Source organism: Bactrocera neohumeralis, unplaced genomic scaffold (assembly GCF_024586455.1).
Source record: "Bactrocera neohumeralis isolate Rockhampton unplaced genomic scaffold, APGP_CSIRO_Bneo_wtdbg2-racon-allhic-juicebox.fasta_v2 cluster11, whole genome shotgun sequence".
NCBI lineage: Eukaryota > Metazoa > Arthropoda > Insecta > Diptera > Tephritidae > Bactrocera > Bactrocera neohumeralis.
The window spans coordinates 6,126,755-6,149,975 of NW_026089624.1; the positions used below are offsets into that span (position 1 = coordinate 6,126,755).

The following is a 23,221-nucleotide window of genomic DNA, read 5'->3' on the forward strand; positions in this document are numbered from 1 at the left end:
TATCTCCAAAATTGTATGATTTATTAATATCAAATAACACGATTTCGATTAACACGGAACCAATTAACCGTGTTATTCGAGGGATACCTATACATATGTACAAATTACGTCCAGAAGCACTTAGATTTAAGTAATTTTGTAAATTGTAGCACCAAAGTAAAAGAATTGTTTTTCAGAGCTAGAATGTATTTTAGGATTCGTTCTTTAAATAAAAACTTAATTGAAAATATGTACAGCAAAAAAAGAAAATTAAATAAAACAATAAATTGATAGTTGGTCACAAAATATTCAATCTTTTTATTTGCATAAATGTATATCGTTGAAACAAACACAGCAAACAGACAAAAAGAAATAATACAATGAAAACACAATTAAATGAATATGTAGGTAAAAGTGGAGGATGGAGTTATGTGTAGAAGCTCACGCAAGTGGGAAAGTTCTCTGATCGCCATTCACTTGGGAGTGGCCAGAAACGATTCTTTTACACATGGCTCAAGCAGCTCACTACTTCCGGTCTTTGACCAAGTATCCTCTGGGTAGCCTAACAACATCCGTTCGAAGGCGAGCTAATGTGAGAAGGCAAAACATCCCCTACATAGGGTTGTGCGCTGGGTTTGGGACCCGCCACGTAAAAATCTAAACGACAGCCTCGGATGAGAGACCCCCCTTTTGATGACGACCATGGCAAACGAAATAAGGACTACGATTTGAGGGCATGCACCTGGAATGTCCGGACCCTTAATTGGGAAGGTGCCGCTGCCCAGCTGGTTGATGTCCTCTCGAAAATAAAGGCTGACATCACCGCCGTACAAGAAATGCGATGGACGGGACAAGGACAGAGACGAGTAGGTCCTTGTGACATTTACTACAGTGGCCATATAAAGGAGCGCAAGTTTGGTGTTGGATTCGTGGTGGGAGAGAGACTCCGTCGCCGAATGGTGAATGAACGTCTAGAAACAATCCGCATCAAAGCGAGGTTCTTCAACATATCGCTGATTTGCGCCCACGCCCCGACGGAAGAGAAGGACGATGTGACCAAAGACGCCTTCTATGAGCGCTTGGAGCGCACTTATGAGAGCTGCCCCCGCCACGATGTCAAAATCGTGCTTGGCGACTTTAACGCCAGGGTGGGCAAAGAAGGTATCTTTGGCACTACGGTCGGTAATTTCAGCCTCCACGACGAAACAACCCCAAATGGGTTCAGGCTGATTGACTTCGCCGGGGCCCGAAATATGGTTAACAAACACAAGGAAGGTTCGACGTCGAGAAGCTGCAATCACAACAGACAGCCGAAAGATTTTCTACTCGGCTTGCACTCTTGCTCTCTGAGAGCACTCGTCAACAACTCGGTATAAGGGAACTGTGGGACGGCATTTCAAATTCCTTACGTACAGCTGCAACCGAAACCATTGGTTTTCGGAAAGTGCAAAAGAACAGCTGGTACGACGAGGAGTACCGTGTCGCAGCGGAGAGAAAACAAACGATCGACCACGACACGTGCGGGATGGGATAGATACCGAGAGTTGAAAAGGGAAGCGAGACGCATTTGTAGACAGAAAAAGAAAGAGGCTGAAATGCGTGAGTACAAAGAGCTTCATAAGCTGGCTGACAGGGCTAATGCTCGAAAATTCTACGAAAAAATGCGGCGGCTTACAGAAGGTTTCAAGACCGGAGCATTCTCTTGTAGAACCCCCAAAGGTGATCTAGTCACTGATGCCCAGAGCATACTTAAATTATGGAGGGAACACTTCTCCAGCCTGCTGAATGGCAGTGAACGCACACCGCCAGGAGAAGGCGAACCCAATTCCCCAATCGATGACGATGGAGCACACGTTCCATTGCCCGACCATGAAAAAGTTCGAATAGCAATCGCCCGCCTGAAAAACAACAAAGCGGCAGGGGCCGACGGATTGCCAGCCGAGCTATTCAAACACGGCGGCGAAGAACTGATAAGGAGCATGCATCAGCTTCTTTGTAAAATATGGTCGGACGAAAGCATGCCCAACGATTGGAATTTAAGTGTGCTATGCCCAATCCATAAAAAAGGAGACCCCACAATCTGCGCCAACTACCGTGGGATTAGCCTCCTCAACATCGCATATAAGGTTCTATCGAGCGTATTGTGTGAAAGATTAAAGCCCACCGTCAACAAACTGATGGGACCTTATCAGTGTGGCTTTAGACCTGGCAAATCAACAACCGGCCAGATATTCACCATGCGCCAAATCACACCACCTCATCGTCGATTTCAAAGCTGCTTTCGACAGCACGAAAAGGAGCTGCCTTTATGCCGCGATATCTGAATTTGGTATCCCCGCAAAACTAATACAGCTGTGTAAACTGACGTTGAGTAACACCAAAAGCTCCGCCAGAATCAGGAAGGACCTCTCCGAGCCATTCGATACCAAACGAGGTTTCAGACAAGGCGACACTCTATCGTTCGACTTCTTCAACCTGCTTCTGGAGAAAATAGTTCGAGCTGCAGAACTAAATAGAGAAGGTAGCATCTTCTATAAGAGTGTAGAGCTACTGGCGTATACCGATGATATTGATATCATCGGCCTCAACACCCGCGCCGTTAGTTCTGCTTTCTCCAGGCTGGAAAAGGAAGCACAGAAAATGGGTCTGGCAGTGAACGAGGGCAAAACGAAATATCTGCTGTCATCACGTTACTGTTGACAGTCATAATTTTGAAGTTGTAGATAATTTCGTCTATTTAGGAACCAGCATTAACACCACCAACAATGTCAGCCTGGAAATCCAATGCAGGTTTGCTCTTGCCAACAGGTGCTACTTCGGACTGAGCAGGCAACTGAAAAGTAAAGTCCTCTCTCGACGAACAAAAGCCAAACTCTATAAGTCGCTCATAATTCCCGTCCTGCTATATGGTGCAGAGGCTTGGGCGATGACAACAACCGATGAGTCGACGTTACGAGTTTTCGAGGGAAAAATTTTGCGAAAGATTAATGGTCCTTTGCGCATTGGCCACGTCGAATATCGCATTCGATGGAACGATGAGCTGTACGAGATATACGACGACATTGACATAGTTCAGCGAATTAAAAGACAGCGGCTACGCTGGCTAGGTCATGTTGTCCGGATGGATGAAAACACTCCAGCTCTGAAAGTATTCGACGCAGTACCCGCCGGGGAAGCAGAGGAAGACCTCCACTCCGTTGGAAGGACCAAGTGGAGAAGGACCTGGCTTCGCTTGGAATATCCAATTTACGCCACGTAGTGAAAAGATGAAACGACTGGCGCGCTGTTGTTAACTCGGCTATAATCGCGTAAGCGGTGTCTACGCCAATTAAGAAGAAGAAGAAAGTAAATGTTAACTATAAAATATTCACTTATATTGATATCTTTTATTAATCTTCACTTATATTGATGTTAAATTTTGATGATATTCATGATTTTGTATGCCTGCAATACAAAATTGCTTCTTATTGCAAAGAAAAACAAACAACTGAAAATCAGCTGATTGTACGTTGGTCAACCGTGACGTAGGTGCGCAGAACGAATAAAATTTGAACTCGTCATTGCGCAATCTTGTTTCTATCATTCTTGCGTTGGTATTATATTATTTTCGTGGAGGAAAGGAGACATCTTTGATAATAATAGTCAAATATTTTAGAAAGACAGGGTAGAAGATTGATCACAACTCAAAGAAATGCTCACAAAGTTGGAGTTTATAGCAAATTCACCGTTCTACAAAAGTAGTCAAATGTTTCTCTTTTCTTGGTTTTTTCTCTTTTTTTCTATTTCCTTTGATAAGCATTGATGTTTGACGAAAAGTATATCACTACCTCTTAACTTACAGACCATTTTTGTAGAGTAGAACATTTCTCATAAGCCAATGAACTTTGCATTTTAAAATTATGTTTTTTGCATTGAGTTATAAAATCATATCGTCACCTAAAATGCAAAATAACATAACAACATTTTCGGAAATTTACAGAGGAAGGAATGAAACATGTAATAAAATCGAACATGAGTGAAACATAATTTAATTGTTGCTTAAAACTGGGTTATATCTGATAGCAGAACCTTAAAATGTTGGAGATATGTATGTACTTACTATATGTAAGCAATTTGAAGTAGTGGGTCGTAATCAATGAAACACTCAATTTCGAATTTTTTGATCACTCGTTATTTTCCTGTTTTTGGTGACGATATATTAAGCCATCATATCAGCAAAGTTTTCAGAGTACAAACATAGCATTAGGAAACAACTTGAAAGTTGTGCCCAAAAAATATATAGTTGAGAACTAAAATTTTTTTTTTTTTTGCAATATCTTTTTTATTTATTGAATCTGCTTTCTATTTTAAAAGCCTAACAATAAGTTATAAAATCTTACATCTATTTAAAAACTAGACAAGCTCAATCAAGTGATTCAGCTGTTTTGGTGATACGTTGCTCATTAGTACGCAGGCTTATCTCTTCTGTTAAGGCGTGCTTGATTGCAGGAATGTACCAAAGCATTTTTATACGCCAGTTGGCCAGCCATTCTTCGGCAGACCTTCAGTGCTCGGCTAATATTCTTGATGCTATTATGTGGCATTTGTTACGGCTCACTAAAGCTGTGTCATCCGCAAAAGTTGATGTTAATACATTTTAGCTGTTGGAAGATCTGCTGTATATAAGATGTATAGAGTTGGGCCTAAAACACTGCCCTGTGGTACATCAGCCCTTATCTGTCGTTCATCAGATATGAAATCTCCAACTTTTACCATAAATTGCCTATTTTTTACATAAAACTCCAATTTTTTGTACAATTCTAAAGGTAGAATGTTTTTAATCTTTTAAAAAAGGTCTTCATGCCACACCTTATCAAACGCCTGAGCCACGTCTAGAAATAAAGCTGAACAGTGCTCTCTGTACTCAAATGCTTTTCTTATTTCGTTAGTAATTCTATTTACTTGCTCTATCGTGCTATGTAATTCACGAAACCCGAATTGGTGCGTTGGTATCTAGAATGATAGAAGCAAGATTGCGCAATTCGCAAGTTTGCTTTCACTCAGCTGTTCTTGCTGACGTCACGGTTGACATATTATTCGCCCGCGCTTTTGAAAGTGAATTCGATTGTGTTTTCAAGTGATGAATTAATTGTGAAATTTTATATTTTTTAAAATGCGTTGCGCAGTGTTCGAGTGCAATAATAATAATGATGAAAACTGTGCTACGAAATGGAGATTTTTCCATTTCCCTAAAGTTAAAACAATAGTAACACAATGGATTCATTTTTGTCGTCGTACGGACAAAATTAATGTTAAAAATGCATGCATTTGTGAAGTGCACTTCGCGCCAGAAGCACTCGAAAGAAAATTACTGTTTGAAATGGGTAATTACAGCATTTTGATTACAATAATTTTACTTTTATAACCAAACTTGCAGGTTTAAGTTCGCGGAATCCAACTAAGTTGTTACCTAGCGCTATTCCCACGTTAACCACTGCTTCTGCAGAGACTAATGAACGGCAGAAAAGGGTGGAATCTCGTTCTAAAAAAGAGATGTTAACAACAATGTTGAAGAATAGAATATAGGAGGTCATCGATGAGAAAGACGAGAAAATACTGCACTTGGAAACAGAACTGTTACTTCTAATTGATATTGATGAAGTATCTTATTCTTACACAAGTATGTGTATTTCTTATTCTTTTTAGACAAAGACTGAATAATGTTGTTAGAACTTTGAACAAGTGCAAAAGCGAGCAGTCAGCAGAAATTAAACGCCTTAGGATTTCCATTAAAACCTCGGAATTCCACAGAAATAATTTGGAGCAAAAGCAAATGCAGCTAGCATTTTCACCAACGGCCAGGTAAGTGCCCAAATTCTAAAAAGTATATTATACTAGCTGACGCGGCAGCCGTTGTCCTGCCTGAAATTATGTGTTTTGAAATGAAAAGAAAGTTGAATTTATATTGTGTTGAAAATCATTTATTTTCGATTTTTCCAAATTTTTTCAATGTAACGAAGCTTGATAAACAATATTTTTTGGTTTCTGTTTCGGTATATCTAACCGTGTGAAAAACATAGCATTTCCAAATTTATGCCACACACTATGCGACTATCCGTGTGTCCTGTTGATTGTCATCTCGAATGCAATTTTCACTCGAAACGGAATACGTTTGAATTGAAATGGCAAATCGTTAGAACTCAAAGGAATTCGTAGAATCAAGCATTCTGCCCCCTTGTATTTGATAGCGCAGATTGCGGAACATAATAACGTCAGATCCAACTTTAAGACGCAAATGATGCGGTGACATACCAAGCCTCTCCAAAGAATTTAGAAATTCCACTGGATAATTCACGGCGTCGTCTTCATTTTCAAGACGATCGGTCGATCGTTAGAGCGAGAGGAGGGTTGAGTCCATCACGTGACCCAGTGTCAGATTTTTAAATACATAATTACTATTATAACATCGCTTTCCCATATTAAAAAAAATATTTCCTGATAATTCCCAAATGATTTTACGTCTGTTGCAATTTAAATTTCGCCATTCCCTAAAAAATTCGCCAAGTATACGGTTGAATATGTTTTTAATCACTCTTAATTAACTGTTCGTTCCCAAATTATAAAAAGGCTTTCCCGAAATTTCCCAAATTAATTCGCGATTGTTCCATACATTAATTTATGGAAATGATCAATTTATTCGCCAAGTAAACGGCGGTCCAACAACCTGACCATCATGCACAAAATTTCTCAGAAGCATTTGTCTGTAACAGGAGCAGAAAGGCAAAAGGTTAAACTAGCCACAAAATTGTTCTCCCACACAATTGCTCAAGCAATAACTCGAGCCGCTAGTTTAGGTCTGCTAGATAACGAAAATTGGGAGGAATGCCATCGACTTTTCAAAATTGTAAGTAATATTTAAAATATTAATTAAAATGTTCTTATATAACAAATATTAATTTTGTAGACAAATGACTGGTTTGATCTAATGAATGTCAGGGTGCCCAAAGATGGAGTGAGGGAGCGCTTACACGCCTACGGTTTGGCTTTGAACAAGCAAAATAATGTACTGGAACAGATGACAGAGATGGTTTCATCAATGACAGTCATTGGCAAAAATGCGTTGCTTCCATTCCAAAAAGGTAATAATCAAGCTATATATTTAGATAAGTTGATTTTCTACAGTTTTTGATTTCACTTATGATTTACAGGTATACTCCAAAGCAATAATGCTTTGAAATTGCTGCTGGATGACTTAAGACAGCGGTACAAAATTGATTACATTTTGACCTACCATTAAACCAGGACGTATTGGAAAATTTTTTTGGCGTAATCAGGTCAAAAGGCGGTCTTCACGATCACCCTGACAGGCAGGAGTTCAAATATAGGCTGCGTTCCTATATAGTTGGTCACAACGAAGGAGCGATCACCGAAGAAGGAAATGCTAAAGTCGACAACACACCAGATTTGGAAGGGAATTACTTATCTCTAACCGATAATTATCAAAATATTAAACGTACATAGTATATTATAAACCTAAAACTACAGAAAACATTCCTATATAAAAATGTATTGATGTTAACAAATGCATACAAACTAAGTTTTTGTATACTAACCACTGTTTCTTATCCTAATTATAACGATAATCTTAACAAACAATTTATTCCATTTATTTATACACATGTATGTATGTTTATTATATGTATTTTTGCAGGTAATATTTTTCAACGTGTGTCAGTTGATCTAAATTCCACTGACCCAATTGAAAAAATAATGACTTGGAGATTATCAACAACGACGGACTTGAGAATTTGGCAGGGTACATCTGCCACAAACTCGGTAAAGACAACCCTGAAATTTGCGCCAATTCAGAAAATTGTTCGTCTTATACTTGGGTGGATCACCTTTCTGAAGGAGGACTCTCAAAACCAACAGATATGTTGATGGAGCATATGAGAGCCTTGCAAGCAGTATTTGACGACTTAAATGGCACTTAAATTTAAGTAATTTTGTAAATTGTAGCACCAAGGTAAAAGAATTGTTTTCGAGAGCTAGAATGTATTTTAGGATTCGTTCCTTAAATAAAAACTTAATTGAAAATATGTACAGCAATACAGGTCACAAAATATTCAATCTTTTTATTTGCATAAGTGTATATGGTTGAAACAAACACAGCAAAGAGACAAAATGAAATAATACAATGAAAACACAATTAAATGAATTAGTAGGTAAATGTTAACTATAAAATATTCACTTATATTGATATTTTTTTATTAATATTCACTTATATTGATGTTAAATTTTGATGATATTCATGATTTTGTATGCCTGCAATACAAAATTGCTTCTTATTGCAAAGAAAAACAAACAACTGAAAATCGGCTGATTGTACGTTGGTCAACCGTGACGTAGATGCGCAGAACGAATAAAATTTGAACTCGTCATTGCGCAATCTTGTTTCTATCATTCTTGTTTTGATATTATATTATTTTCGTGGAGGAAAGGAGACATCTTTGATAGTAACACTTTTTCAAATATTTTAGAAAGACAGGGTAGAAGACTGATGAGTCTGTATGAAGACGGCTGTTGTAAGTCTTTCCCAGGTTTATCTATCAAGATAATCATCGACTTTTTCCATGAATTAAAACAGTATCGGAGATTAAGAATTGCATTTCCACCCATGTCTCGTATAGGCATGTTGGAGTCAGTTGGTGGCTTCTTGGACTTTTGGGCTTTCCAAAGGGAATTTTTCTTGCTTGAATTTGGACACAACTTCTTTATATACATTTCGGTATTGAATTCTTCCTCACGTTTAAGCGCTTTTTTAAATTTACGTGCAACAGATTTCAATTAAAGCTGAGTGGAAGGGGAACGATTTATCTGTCATTCATGCATTGCACGCCCGTTTTCATTTACAAGCTTTTCTATTTCTCTGTTAGTGATTTTTCTGGGACCAAGCGGCTTATAGTTTTTTTTTGGTGTTGCTAAGACAGCTGCGTTAGTTATTATATCATTGAGTTCTCTTATGCTTTCGTCAATATCTCTTCCTGTATTTATTTTGTACTCAATATTAATGTGGCTACTCACGTATTTTTTATATTTTAGCCAATTTGTTTTATAAGAAGTTAGACCCATTTTTGGATTAACGAATGTGGGTTGCTCACATAACTTTATAAGTACAGGATAATGATAAGAAGATAGATCAGTACATGTATCAGCTGTTATGTGCGATTTATATATATTTTTGATTACAGCAAAACCTATTAAATCTGGTATTTTTTTACGATCACTAGGCCAATAAGGAGATATTATGTCAAGGTTATTGTGTCTATTTATAATAGTGAGATATAGTTGTCGTCTTTTTTGATTAATTAGTCGTGAGCCCCAATACGTGTGCTTTGCTTTGTAATCTCCACCTGCTAGAAAACTATGACCTAGTGTTCCAAAAAAGTTTGTAAATTGGATGTCTGTAATATTAAACCGAGGTGGGCAGTATATGGCCGTCAGGCTTAACCCTTTCGATCCGAAAAGCCGTTGAAGTAAATAAAACATAATTCGCATAATAAATCGAGATGACAGGTATGGGAAAAACATATTTTCCGTTAAAAAACGAAATCAATGAATCAGGGGCGGGGGGAGGGGCTGGGACAAATACGTCCCGTCAGTATTTTTTGATGGGACATATTTATCCCGATCAGTACTTAATGCTCCCAAGGCTTACATATTATTTCAACTGGTTTTTATATGAAAGCTAATTTTATTTGTAATTCAATGAACATTTTTGGTAAACAAAAGTAAAAAACATATTTCATATTAGACTATAAAATAAAATTAATTTGAAATTAATTAAAATATTTGAAAATATATAGAAGTAAAACGATAACAATAAATGTGTGCGTCGGATCCTGACTGGGACATTTTTAGCCCAACAAGAATACTGATGGGACACATATATCCCAGAAACTTATAAATATCAATAATTACAAAAATACAATATAAAATTAGTACTCATCAACTTCACAGTATGTCAAAAACACTAACACAACTATTTATTAAAGTTTCAGTCGATTTAAAAACAGTAAACTTACAAATATCAAAAAAATTCACTGCGAATTATGAAATACGCGTCCAACCATTCGTTCTATTTTGTCAAATGAACACGTGTTTCTTATTTAAAATACCACGAATGTAATCAAATACCGTTAAGAATAGTATAAGCTACGAAAAGGGACTAATTTCAACTTTTTAACCACTTATTTTCTACGCTAGGTATCTTTGAAAATACAGCGGGACACATAGGACCCGTTCGGATCGAAAGGGTTAAGTCCCCGAAGCGATTTTTATAATTTTTGTTGCAGCTTGTAATTGCATTGTGGCATAAGATTCTAATGCATGATGATTTAACCGTTTTCTAACCCACACTGCTGTTCCTCCATGCGTCTTCCCCTTTGCGTGATTTGTAACATACAAGTATATTCTAAATCCCGGTATAAATAAATTGTTTTTGTTCGTAAGATGAGTTTCTGACAAAAGCATTACATCAATATTATTTTCATTCAGAAATCTAATAAGTTATAATTTATGTTAGTTAACACCGTTAGCATTCCATAATCAAATGTTAAATACACTCATATTTTACTTAAAAAAGATTGCAAAATTTGGTTTTGTGATTTGATTATCTCTTGAATCATATTTTGCATTGAAGCCATAAATTGTGTCATACATTGGGTTAAGGTTGAAAATCATAGTTTCAACGCTTCCATTTGGTTGGTTTTGGGGCAATTGCATTTGTGCAGAATTTCCTTTCACCACGTTTGCATAGCTCCCTTGTGTAGCATTGTCTTTAAGATTTACTGGTTTTGAAATATGGACGGGGATTTAAATATTTTTATTAGGAGGAATGTTCAACATTTGTTTACGACGTGCTTGAAAGCCCAGTGACAACTTCGATTTCAAATCTATTTACATACAAGGCAACCCCTGTAGTTAGCAGTGTGATTTCCTCCACAATTGCTGCATTTTTTATTTAAATTCTCTTTTTTTCTACATTTTGAAGTAGGATGTAGATCAGAACTAAAATATGATCAAAATTGCAAAATTGAGTCTGAGAAAAATATCTACTTACTTTTTGAAGTTGGATATGAGTTGGAAATATTGAATGAGTACTATTGAAGTCAATTAAGATGAATTGAAATAAATTTATATTCGTGTATACTACAAAGTATTACTTAAACTTTCTGTTGCCACACGTATTTACCTAAGCGGAACGAACGCGGATTGCGAGACGAATAAGAACTACATATTTATATATCGGTAGCTTTTCTGAGAATTGTTTGGTGAATGATGTTTGTAGCTTCAACAATAACACTTCCCAAGCGGTCCTATAGTGGACAGCAACTGATATACCGTTCCAACCAAGAATGATAGAGAAAGAGATTACGCAATGCGCATGTTTGTTTTCAGTCAGCTGTTCTTGCTGACGTCACGGTTGACTTATTATTCGCCCGCGCCTTTGAATGTGAATTCGAATTGTATTTTCGCGTCTAGTATTAATTGTGAAATTTAATATTTTTTAAAATGAGTTGCGCAGTGTTCGGATGCAATAATAACAATGTTAAAAATAGTGCTACGAAATGGAGATTTTTCCATTTCCCTAAGGATAAAACACTACTAAAACAACGGATTAATTTTTGTCGTCGTACGGACAAAATTAATGTTAAAAATGCATGCATTTGTAAAGTGCACTTCGCACCAGAAGCTTTCGAAAAAAATTTTCAGTTTGAAATGGGTAATTATAGCATTTTGATTACAATAATTTTACTTTTATAAACAAACACTCTTGCAGACTTAAGTTCGCGGAGTCTAACGAAGTTGCTACCTAGCGCTTTTCTCACGTTAACCAGATTAACTCCTGCAGAGGCTAATGAACGGCAGAAAAGGATGGAGTCTCGCTTAAACCAGGTTGTTTTAGAAAATTTGTTCGGCGTAATCAGGTTAAAAGGCGGTCTTCACGATTACCCTGACAGGCAGGAGTTCAAATATAGGCTGCGTTCCTATATAGTTGGTCACAACGAAGGAGCGATCACAGAAGAAGGAAATGCTAAAGTCGACAACACACCAGATTTGGAAGGGAATTACTTATCTCTAACCGGTAATTATCAAAATATTAAACGTACATAGTATATTATAAACCTAAAACTACAGAAAACATTCCTATATAAAAATGTATTGATGTTAACAAATGCAAATATGTACTTACATACAAACTAAGTTTTTGCATACTGACCACTGTTTCTTATCTTAATTGTAATAATAATCTTAACTAACAATTTATTCCATTTATTTATACGCATGTATGTATGTTTATTATATTTTTGCAGGTAATATTTTTCAACGTGCGTCAGTTGATCTAAATTCCGCTGACCCAATTAAAAAAATGATGACTTGAAGATTCTCAACAACGACGGGCTTGAAAATTTGGCAGGGTACATCTGCCACAAACTTGGTAAAGACAACCTCGAAATGTGTGCCAATTCAGAAAATTGTTCGTCTTATACTTGGGTGGATCACTTATCTGAAGGAGGACTCTCAAAACCAACAGATATGTTGATGGAGCATATGAGAGCCTTGCAAGCAGTATTTGACGACTTAAATGGTACTGATTTGCATATATGTAAAAATTACGTCCAGAAGCACTTAGATTTAAGTAATTTTGTAAATTGTAGCACCAAAGTAAAATAATTGTTTTTCGGAGCTAGAATGTATTTTAGGATTCGTTCCTTAAATAAAAACTTAATTGAATATATGTACAGCAAAAAAAGAAAATTAAATAAGACAATAAATTGATAGTTGGTCACAAAATATTTAATATTTTTATTTGCATAAATGTATATCGTTGAAACAAACACAGCAAAGAGATAAAATTAAATAATACAAAGAAAATACAATGAAATGAATATGTAGGTAAATGTTCACTGTAAAATATGCAATTATATTGATATCTTTTATTAATTTTCACTTACATTGATGTTAACTTTTGACGATAATCATGTTTTTGTACGCCTGCAATACAAAATTGCTTCTTATTGCAAAGAAAAACAAGCAACTGAAAATCACCTGATTGTACGTTGGTCAACCGTAACGTAGATGCTCAGAACGAACAAAATTTTAACTCGTCATTCCGCAATCTTGTTTCCATCATTCTTGCGTGCCAACATAAAAAATAAGAAATTTTGTAGTCACTATTATATACGGCCCTGTCGAAGAATCCGATTTTCTCGGTATCGCATTTCAATCCGACAGTTTTTTTCGAAGGGTGTCGCACAATCCGATCTTATCGTTATTCATGTTCGAAACGCATTTTTATAGGTTTAAGGTGTCGCGAATTCCGGGTTTGTAGGTTTTCTTATCGGAAACAAAACGGTCAGACGTTCACTAACGTTTTTATTTTATGTGCCATATTTACACGATGTAGCTACTATTTCTTATAAAATGTAAGTACATACATATATTTTGTCCAAAGTGTAAAATGTAATTCACATTTGAATATAAACATACCATTGATACTATTTCAACATTTCCATGGGAAAACATAAAAATAGAGGGTTTACCAAACGAGAAAAGGCGCTTGTGGACTCCCTTTGGCAACAATTAGCAGAGTCGCTTAACAGCGCAGGCCCGCCAATAAAGGATGTGAACGGTTGGAAGAAGGTAATCAACAATGCTTTCATACTCAAGCTAGTGGAAATACTATTCCATTTTCTAATTCTTTTCTCCTATTTTTAGATATGGACGGACTGGAAAAGTGAAGTGAAAAAGAAGTTGGCGCAGAATAAAATCGAAGCCCGAGCCACTGGTGGAGGACCATTTTCTATGTATACATTGAACCAAACGGAGGAAACCATTGTACGCATTTGTGAAATGGCTCAGAGTGTTGGAGGGGTTTCGGGACTATCATTTGGTCTCGAGGAAGAATATTTAATATCAAGCGATGACGATATCCCTTCAACTTCTGCGAAACGTCCTCGTCTTGACACCTCTATCGCTCAAAAACCTACGCCAAAAGAAACAACAAATGAGCGGCTAAAAAAGTTTCTTGAGTACGACAAAGAATGGAAGCTGGACATATCTAACAAAATGGATGCTATCCTCGAATTTCAAAAAATTGCGAGGGAGACAGACAAGGCTTTAGTCAGCGCGGAATTCAAAAAATCCAGCAAAAAAATGCTTGAAGTATTACGCAAACATGAGAAGGAGGAGTATGATCCCTTGGAAGAGGATGACTGATTTAAAATACGTTAAAATAAAACTATTTACATATGTACAATGAATTCTATAATTTAATTAATTTAAGGATTTACGTATTTAAATAAACAATTTCATGTTGTGTGCCTTAACAAAAGAACAATAGATTTAAGGAGCGTTTGCTATTTCGTTTCGGATCCGTTGGCCCTCATTTTGCGTTCTACCATGTGATAAAATTTCAGAATTTTCATCGTAAACTTCTGTAGAAACGGTGATAGTTTCTATATTGGGGCATTCAATGTTATAGCACCGACAGATGTTGTGCAGTGCGCAACAAACATTGACAATTTTAACCACCTTTTGTGGGTTATATTGCAATGCACCTTGTAAGCATCGAAAGCGACTTTTTAAAAGGCCTATCGTTCTTTCAATCACATTGCGTGCCGAAGAATGAGCCCTGTTAAAAGTATTTTGCAGGGAGCCGTACTCAGGATCTCTGTATGGAGTTAACAAGAACGGTTCAATACCATATCCACTGTCTCCTAGTAACCTGGAAGTTCGTTCGCCAATTTCGTACTCCCTAAGAAAGTGCTGTCGAACGGTGCTTATGCTCCAAACAAACGCATCGTGACTGGATCCAGGATACCTTACATCTACTGCACGAATCGTCATATTACTGTCGCAAACCTTTGAAAGTAAACACATATACATTTAATAGTAACTTGATGCATAAACTTGTTCTATTTCTTACAATCATAGCGTTCATACTGAAGAATCCTTTTCTATTAAAGTAGAGGTGTTCATCAGTGGAAGGCTTTAAAACTTTAATATGTGTTCCATCGATGCAGACAATGATGCCAGGAATTCTATATTTGTTATAAAAATAGTCTTTGGAGTGTTGTTTTTCACTGGCTCCCATTGCAAGTTGTATCCATTGATGACATATAGAATGTTCTAATGTTTTTATCACTCGTGTTAGCACTTCTGATATAGTGCTTCTTGCCATACTTATGTTTGCATCATTTCCCACTGATCGCTGATATGGGCCTTCGGCCACAAAACGAAGCGTTGCAGCAAGTTGAAGCACTGCGGGAATCGTCGATGAACGTAAGTGTGGCTGAATTTTGTCCAATACCATAACAAAAGCTTCTTTGTTTAAGCGATATTGAGCAATAAATCTGCAAATAAGTGAGTTATAAACACATAGCCATTGAAGTAAAGTTTTGTATACGTTGACTCCGGCAGCTCGAGAGGGTTGCTCTTATCTCGTAATATTCGCCGCTTTAAACTGTGTTACTGCTCCTCTTCCATCATAAGTAATATGGCAATTGCATCTGCCATAATATATTTCAGTTATTTTCTTTGAATTTTCACAAAACAGTTCAAATATTATAAAAATGCTCTATTGTTTACAAATAAGCGTAAATTTAATTTAACACATCAATGGAACAGCTGATTCGAATATCGGTTTTGCTCATGTTCGAAAAAAGCTTATTCCGATAGAATTTCGCGACACCAAATGAAACCGATATCGGTTTTCATTTCCGGCAAAAACCAATTCCAAGTCGGATTCTACGACAGGGCCGATAATAACAGAACCTTAAGTGCCCTGGCGACGATCAATAAATTTCGTCAAACATTTTAAGTGTGTTGGTGTCGTCGGCTCTCGTCGGGTACACGTACGCTACGCCGATCTGTTGTCGGCTCTGTTTGATGAAAATCAAAAATATTTGATATTTCTATTTGGCGGACGATAATTTGATCATCTCCACTCATGTTGGAAGAGCATGAGCTCAAAACTGAAAGCATATGTATGTATACGGACACGGAAAAGTGTGAAGTGAATTTTCATAAGTGCAAAAAAAATTTTATTTTTATTAAAGACCTGAGTGAAATTTTAAAATAAATAAAATAAAATGGAGAAATCATCTAATTAACAAAAATTTATATTACGGTTAATTGAACATTATCAAATTTTGGAAGGATTGTGGGACACGAAAGTAAAAGCTTACAGCAGTAGAGGAAAAAAGGAACCAATACCAAACCCGTCTCGAAATTTATAAGGAGCGATATCCCAAGGCAACAATAGAGGATTAAAAAATAATAAATAATGTTTAGGCGGGAGAAACAACGATTAGCTGACTGTGAGAGACATTCTAGTGTATTAAGATGTATGTCTTTATGCCATTTTCCAATAACCAAATCCCCTGAGCTGGTAACTTTATTATCAATTATATCGGTGAATGAATACAGGCCAAAACAATGGTTTATGGTTTTTCTGGCTCGACGGAAATGGTGTTTTGTAGAACACCAAATCGTGATACTAATATTCCAAACACATTCTTAACATTTCTACGCGCTCTACTCAATCTGTAGTTAAAGATGCGTTCTTTGCTCGATTGGTGCCAGGATAGGGTTTCAAAAGGTTTTAATGCATTTGAACATTATAAACATTTGTTTTAAATTGCTTTCCATACTCCACCATGCTTTTATAACTCCACCATCAGAAATACGCCCATTTGTACCAACATCCTCAACTATAAATTCATAATTTGCATTCACAATTGCTATGAGAACAACACTAAAATTTGTTTGTAATTATAGTAGAATGATCCTGAGTTTGGAAGTTTTTTTACAGCAATATGCTTTCTGTCCAATGCGCCTATGCAATTTGGAAAATTCCAAAGTTCATAAAAATCGTTTGCAATTGATCTCCATTCCGATTCTGACTGCGGCACCTGAATATAATGAAGAAAAATTATTATATTTTTTAAATAAATATTAATTAGGTGAGACGTCACAGTCACAAATATCTCAATTTTTTTCTAATTTTACAGAATAATTTTTCATTAATTTTCGTTTTTCCATATGTACAAATTTAATCGAAAAAATGTAAGAAATAAAAAGTAATTTCAAGATCATCAAAAATATCTCAATGTTGCTGACAAACTCATGTTAGTTGGTATTGCTTCTCGCATCACTAAGTTTTTAATTAATGGCTCCACCTTGGTTAATTATTCATTAAATGTGTCGCAATCCATTCGCAAAAAGTTACAATAATCTGTTTTGCTGGATATTTGTAATTCTGCGAAAAGATTTTCACGCGTAAACTTATTACGCAGTTTGTGTTTATTTTTCATCCACTCTGCCTTCTTCTTTTTTAATTTATTATTATTTTTTTCATAAGAACTGCAGCACATGCCAATAACAGAAAATCATCATCCGACGCTGACATGACGACCGTTCGCCATGGATAATATGATAGGAGACTCTTTGAATCGAGAGAGAGCTGTCAAAACTCGCATTTTTTATAACGTTTGCCAATGATGCCACTGCTGAAAAATATTAGATTCGGCGTTTCATAAACTACTTTTGGGCATTTTGCAATTTCCACACTACCACTAAAGTATGCAAATAGCGCGTTACCGATATTATTTTTGGGTGCTCGGTTCCCCAGTAGGCCTATATCACCCATATACAACATAAAAAAAAATATATATATATATATGTACATATTGAAAATAAATACATAGTTAAGAAATTAAAAGAATATATATAAAAATCAGAAACCAAAACAATTCATAAAAAATATTACAATATGTATGCTACATAGTACTAATATGTAGATAAATAAATACATTTCTTATAACTAATGCAACAATTTAAATTAATAAATTAACACAAAAACAAAACAATTAATTTAAAAATATCACAAATTGAAGATATATGTATTCAATACATATATAGACTTAATGGATATAACTTAAAATGATATTTACAGAAATATACATATACACAATGTCAAAGTTTCCCAGAACCCAGTTTTAAATAACAAAATATAATTAAAAAGACGAAACAAGAAGCCGAAGAGAAATTAGGATATAAAATTATCTCGAAAATATTATATTTATGTGCCAATTTTGCAGCTATTTTTTTCTAAAAATCCTACGTATGTGAAACACATAATATTTTTGTTTTATAGTGAGGTCTACTAAGGTTCCTATTGAAAAACTTAAGGGCGAAAAATATACGAAAAATATATAATGCTACATTAGCATTACTGTCGCTTTTACTACAACATTTATAAGGGCTGGCATGCTTCATTTTATCGAATAATACTAACCGCCCTACGTCTATCCTGTGACAAATGCAATCAAATTCCTTAACAAAAATTATTTCTATTTTTTTTAAGTAATCTAAAAATCCCTGAGGCGGCTTAATTAAATTGCATCTGTCAATTTGCCTCTCTTGCGTAAAGAGGTAATCGACTGAAAACTCATCTCCTAAATAAGGTAAGGGTTGAGAGCAAGTGTGTGCCCTAAATATTTTTAAATAAAAATAGCCACTGGCATATGCAAATGCATTGTCTCTAAAAAAATCTACCTCAACATCATCTACCTCGAAGTTGCTCTCTAATCCTAGCCTATTGAACAAATGTTCAGGTCGTGGAAGTCCCTGGAACTCTTGCCACGATAAGTCCTGCATTAAACTGTCATTACACACACTTTCTATTATTTCATTCGAAATGTTAGGAGAAAAGCTTTCGTTGGGAGCTGTCGGTTCGCAGTTTCCGTTGGTTACCAAGTTGGCGTAACGCAACCCCCATGATTTTTTAAACAAATTGCATATTTTGTATGTATTTACATATAAGGTGTTATCCTCACACATCTGCCACCGCACCTTCTGATTTGACCAAAATAATTTTCAGGGTTGTCCTGACATAATCGTCTCGTCTGTACATGTTGAAAACCTGAGCGTGACAAGAATCGCCACAATTGTTTTAAGCTATTTATATTAAGGATCCAATCCTTAAGGTAGTTGAAAGATGAAGTGATGTCAGCCCCGGTGTCATCCTAATTAACCCTAATCGTCTTTAAAAGTTTAAGAGCCTCGTCTAAAAATTGCAACTGTTCGGGTGTTGCCGAAAAAACTTTTTTGTTGGGCAAAATAGCTTCAAAATTACTACTATTAAATATATCAAATAATTTATTAATAAATAAAATATATTCCGCCGAATTATAAAAACTATTCGAGGGACAAGTCATATGACCGGAACTATATATCGATAACATTCCGGAAGCGACTGTGTCACTGAACACTTGACTAGCAAGTTTGACACTCATTTTTTGAAAATTATTTAGCGCAATATGAGCATCAGACAGTTTCGGTGCACAGCGAATGTGATTTTGCGAATCTTTATTATAAAAGTGCACTATATCGGACCAACTTATCGGACGCGATTTAAAACATACTTTATTTTTACAGTTTTCGAGACAATTTCTGGTATTTTTTAAAATGTGGGGACAATCATTAAAAAAGAGCACCTCTTTGCCATTTATTTTGAAGTATGGGCGCTCTTTCCAACCGCTAAGTACCTAGCTAAATTGAGAAAGTTAGGACTCTGATCACAAACAAAATGGCATGGATTAAGACCTATGTTTTGTAGCTGGATAACGGCCTCAAAAATATATTTTTTGGCTACATCACCTTTACAGGAACCATGGACAATAAAATACGATAGGGGGTGAGACCAAGGTGTTTCACTAATACCTCGGATCATCAGAGTCAGCGCACTATTACCTATTCTACTAGTGCGATTTTCCTCGCCGTAATCCTCAACTCCTACAATTTTATCAAATTTAGGTAAATATTGCACATGACTCTTAAGTGTTTTTTCGTCACACAAAATAGACACGAATTTTTGTTCCTTTCCTTTTCCTTTTGTTCTAATACTGCTGCCAATACATCCTCGATCGCGGGGCCATTCCGAAACAAACTCGTCCAGAGTTCTCTTATCCGGAAACCTAAGGATTGGCTTAAGGTGTCTGTAAGCTAAAGATGATAAGAAGTATACGCCTAAAGCCAGTGTTTTAAAATAGCAGTCGTATCTACGACCTTTGGGATTTCGGTTGAAATTTTTTATACTATTGCGCACTATGGCTCTTATCTGTGGAGGAATATTACTATTAAAGTGGCCTATTAAATCAAAACCTTCCTCTTTCTCATTTAATTCCTTTTTTATTCTTCTATATTTCTTTGCTAAATCTTTATCTGGTATTTTAAGTAATTAATTTCCCTTTCTTTTTCTTCTAAATTATTTTTCAAACATAAATTTTCCTCCACCAATTTTTATTCCCTAAGAGCTCTTGATACTAAACTTAAATTTGTTTGACTGCCTTTTTCCCTGGAATCAGCTATCCCCAAAAACCCTACTTTCTATTGGGCTTCTTTTGCCACGGATGCTAATCGCATCAAATTATTACCGTTATCAAGCAATCCTGATTCAGTATCATTATTTAGAAAAGAAAAATCTTCCGTTTCCATTTCAAGTATTGAATTGGGATTAAAAACATTTTTATATTTAAAACTAGGTTCCGGTGCATTTGGCAAATGCGTGTTCGGAACAGCATTAAGCCTTAGCTTTTTTTCAACGTGATAGTTTAGGAAAAGTGCCGATCACAGGCAAACAAATGCTTAGTTTTGGTGTCTCCTACACCCAACCGATTCAGTCAAATCAAATATCTAATAAAAATACAAATAAAGAAACTCTACACCTTACAACCAAAATCTTATATATGTATATTCATTTTAATTGAAGCAAATACTATTATACTTTTCTACTTATTAAACTATTATAATTTCCTAATTTTCCTACCAAAATACTGTAATTTTTTAAATTATTTCTACACTAAGTACTGCAATCACCATTGTGATACAATAAAATATTTATTTTTATTTAACATACGTAGTAGAATTTAATTACAAATATATTATTACAATATGTACTTAGACTAGTAAATTACATATTTTTAAGAACTGCAATACTAAATCTATAAAATATCATGCACAAAGTTTAAATTTAAAAAATACTATATACAAATACTCGTAGTTTTTAACTTTTGGACTAACCTGTGTTATCCTTTTCCGTAAAAAGAGAGTTGAAAATATGCTCTCCGCCCTCGCATCCAACCACACACTTCTTCACTTTTGGCATTTTCACTAAATTATACGAAAATACTGAATTAATATCTTTGAAAATGCATATATAAATATTAAAATGCAAAATTGAATGTGAATTCGAAATGTGTTTTCAAGTGTTGTATTGATTGTGAAATTTTATATTTTTTAAAATGCGTTGCGCAGTGTTCGGATGCAATAACAATGGTAAAAATAGTGCTACGAAATGGAGATTTTTCCGTTTCCCTAAGGATAAAACAGTACTAAAACAATGGATTAATTTTTGTCGTCGTACGGACAAAATTAATGTTAAAAATGCATGCATTTGTGAAGTGAACACTTTTGCAGTTCGCGGAATCCAACGAAGTTGCTACCTAGCGCTTTTCCCTAACCACTGCTCCTGCAGAGGCTAATGAACGACAGAGAAGGATGGAGTCTCGTTTCAAAAAAGAGATGTTGACAACAATGTTGAAATATACTGCCCCTGTTGAAGTAATTCAAGAAGACGAGGTTGGAGAGGCACCTCAAACTGCACAAGAAGAGGTCATCGATGAGAAAATACTGCATTTGGAAAGAGAAATGTTAGTCCTAATTGATATTGATGAAGTATTTTTATACCCTGAACAGGGTATATTAAGTTTGTCACGAAGTTTGTAACACCCAGAAGGAATCGTCAGAGACCCTATAAAGTATATATATAAATGATCAGTATGTTGAGCTGAGTCGATTTAGCCATGTCCGTCTGTCTGTCTGTCCGTCTGTCCGTCTGTCTGTATATATACGAACTAGTCCTTCAGTTTTTAAGATATCGTTTTGAAATTTTGCAAACATCATTTTCTCTTCAAGAAGCTGCTTATTTGTCGGAACGGCCGATATCGGACCACTATAGCATATAGCTGCCATACAAACTGAACGATCGGAATCAAATGCTTGTATGGAAAACTTTCACATTTTATAAGATATATTCACGAAATTTGGTATATGTTATTTTCTAAGGCAATGTAATCTCCGAAGAAATTGATCAGATCGGTTTACTATAGCATATAGCTGCCATACAAACTGAACGATCGGAATCAAGTTCTTGTATGGACAACTTTCACATTTGACAAGATATATTCACGAAATTTGGTATATGTTATTTTCTAAGGCAACAATGTAATCTCCGAAGAAATTGATCAGATCGGTTTACTATAGCATAAAGCTGCCATACAAACTGAACGATCGGAATCAAGTTCTTATATGGAAAACTTTCACATTTGACAATGTATCTTCACCAAATTTGGTATAGATTATTTTCTAAGGCAACAATGTAATCTCCGAAAAAATTGTTCAGATCGGATTACTATAGCATATAGCTTCCATACAAACTGAACACATAGTTAGTAAAACAAATGCACCTGTGAAGGGTATATTAGCTTCGGTGCAGCCGAAGTTAACGTTTTTTCTTGTTTTCTTACATATCGTCACCTGAAATGCAAAATAACGTAACATCAATTTTCGTAGGTTTACAAAAGAAGCAAAAAACTGTATAAAAAGAAAACCACTTGAGATATTGAAACAAAATTTTCAAATCTGAATTAACATGAACCTATTAGTATATTTAAAAAAAAAAATAATTAAAAAATTAAGCAAATTTTATAGTAGGTGTCTTACGTTATTTTGAATTTTCATTTCTGAAACAAAATAACGTATGATCAATTTAAATTTGTATAAAAATTAAAAATTTGAATACAGTGGTACCTCGCCATACGAGTGCCCCAACATACGAGTTTTTCAAGATACGAGCCGACGAGCAAGTGATTTTTTGCTTTTAGTTACGAGCAAAATTCGAGATACGAGTCCGGTTCGGTTCGGTTCGGTAGTAACACGCAGTCGCGCCATCACGATCAGTTAGCAGCGTGCTTCCGCTGTGATAAGTTCTGCAGTTGTGTTCGCGTTTTGTGTTGCGTTTACATTTACAGTTGTAGTTTATTTATTTTTATAACCATGGATCGAAAGAAAGTTTGTAAAAAGTCATGTGCTAAGAAAAAGATGATGAGTATTGGAAGGAAGGAGTCGGTAAAGA

General features: G+C 35.6%; 3 protein-coding genes across 3 annotated transcripts in view; 1 reads left to right on the top strand and 2 right to left on the bottom strand.

The window, feature by feature from the left end:
• LOC126765715 (craniofacial development protein 2-like) overlaps nucleotides 1-23,221 on the bottom strand; it is a 358,631-nt gene that overhangs the window by 318,445 nt on the left and 16,965 nt on the right. The window lies entirely within an intron of this gene.
• LOC126765873 (uncharacterized) lies at nucleotides 13,537-14,241 on the top strand. Its single transcript, XM_050483547.1, has 2 exons — nucleotides 13,537-13,665; nucleotides 13,741-14,241. The coding sequence occupies exons 1-2, from the start codon at nucleotides 13,537-13,539 to the stop codon at nucleotides 14,239-14,241; spliced, it is 630 nt and encodes a 209-aa protein (XP_050339504.1).
• LOC126765874 (putative nuclease HARBI1) lies at nucleotides 14,368-15,916 on the bottom strand. Its single transcript, XM_050483548.1, has 2 exons — nucleotides 14,951-15,916; nucleotides 14,368-14,886 (listed from the first exon to the last, which is right to left on the bottom strand). Exons 1-2 carry the CDS (start codon nucleotides 15,335-15,337, stop codon nucleotides 14,368-14,370), a joined length of 906 nt encoding a protein of 301 aa, XP_050339505.1. The 5' UTR covers nucleotides 15,338-15,916.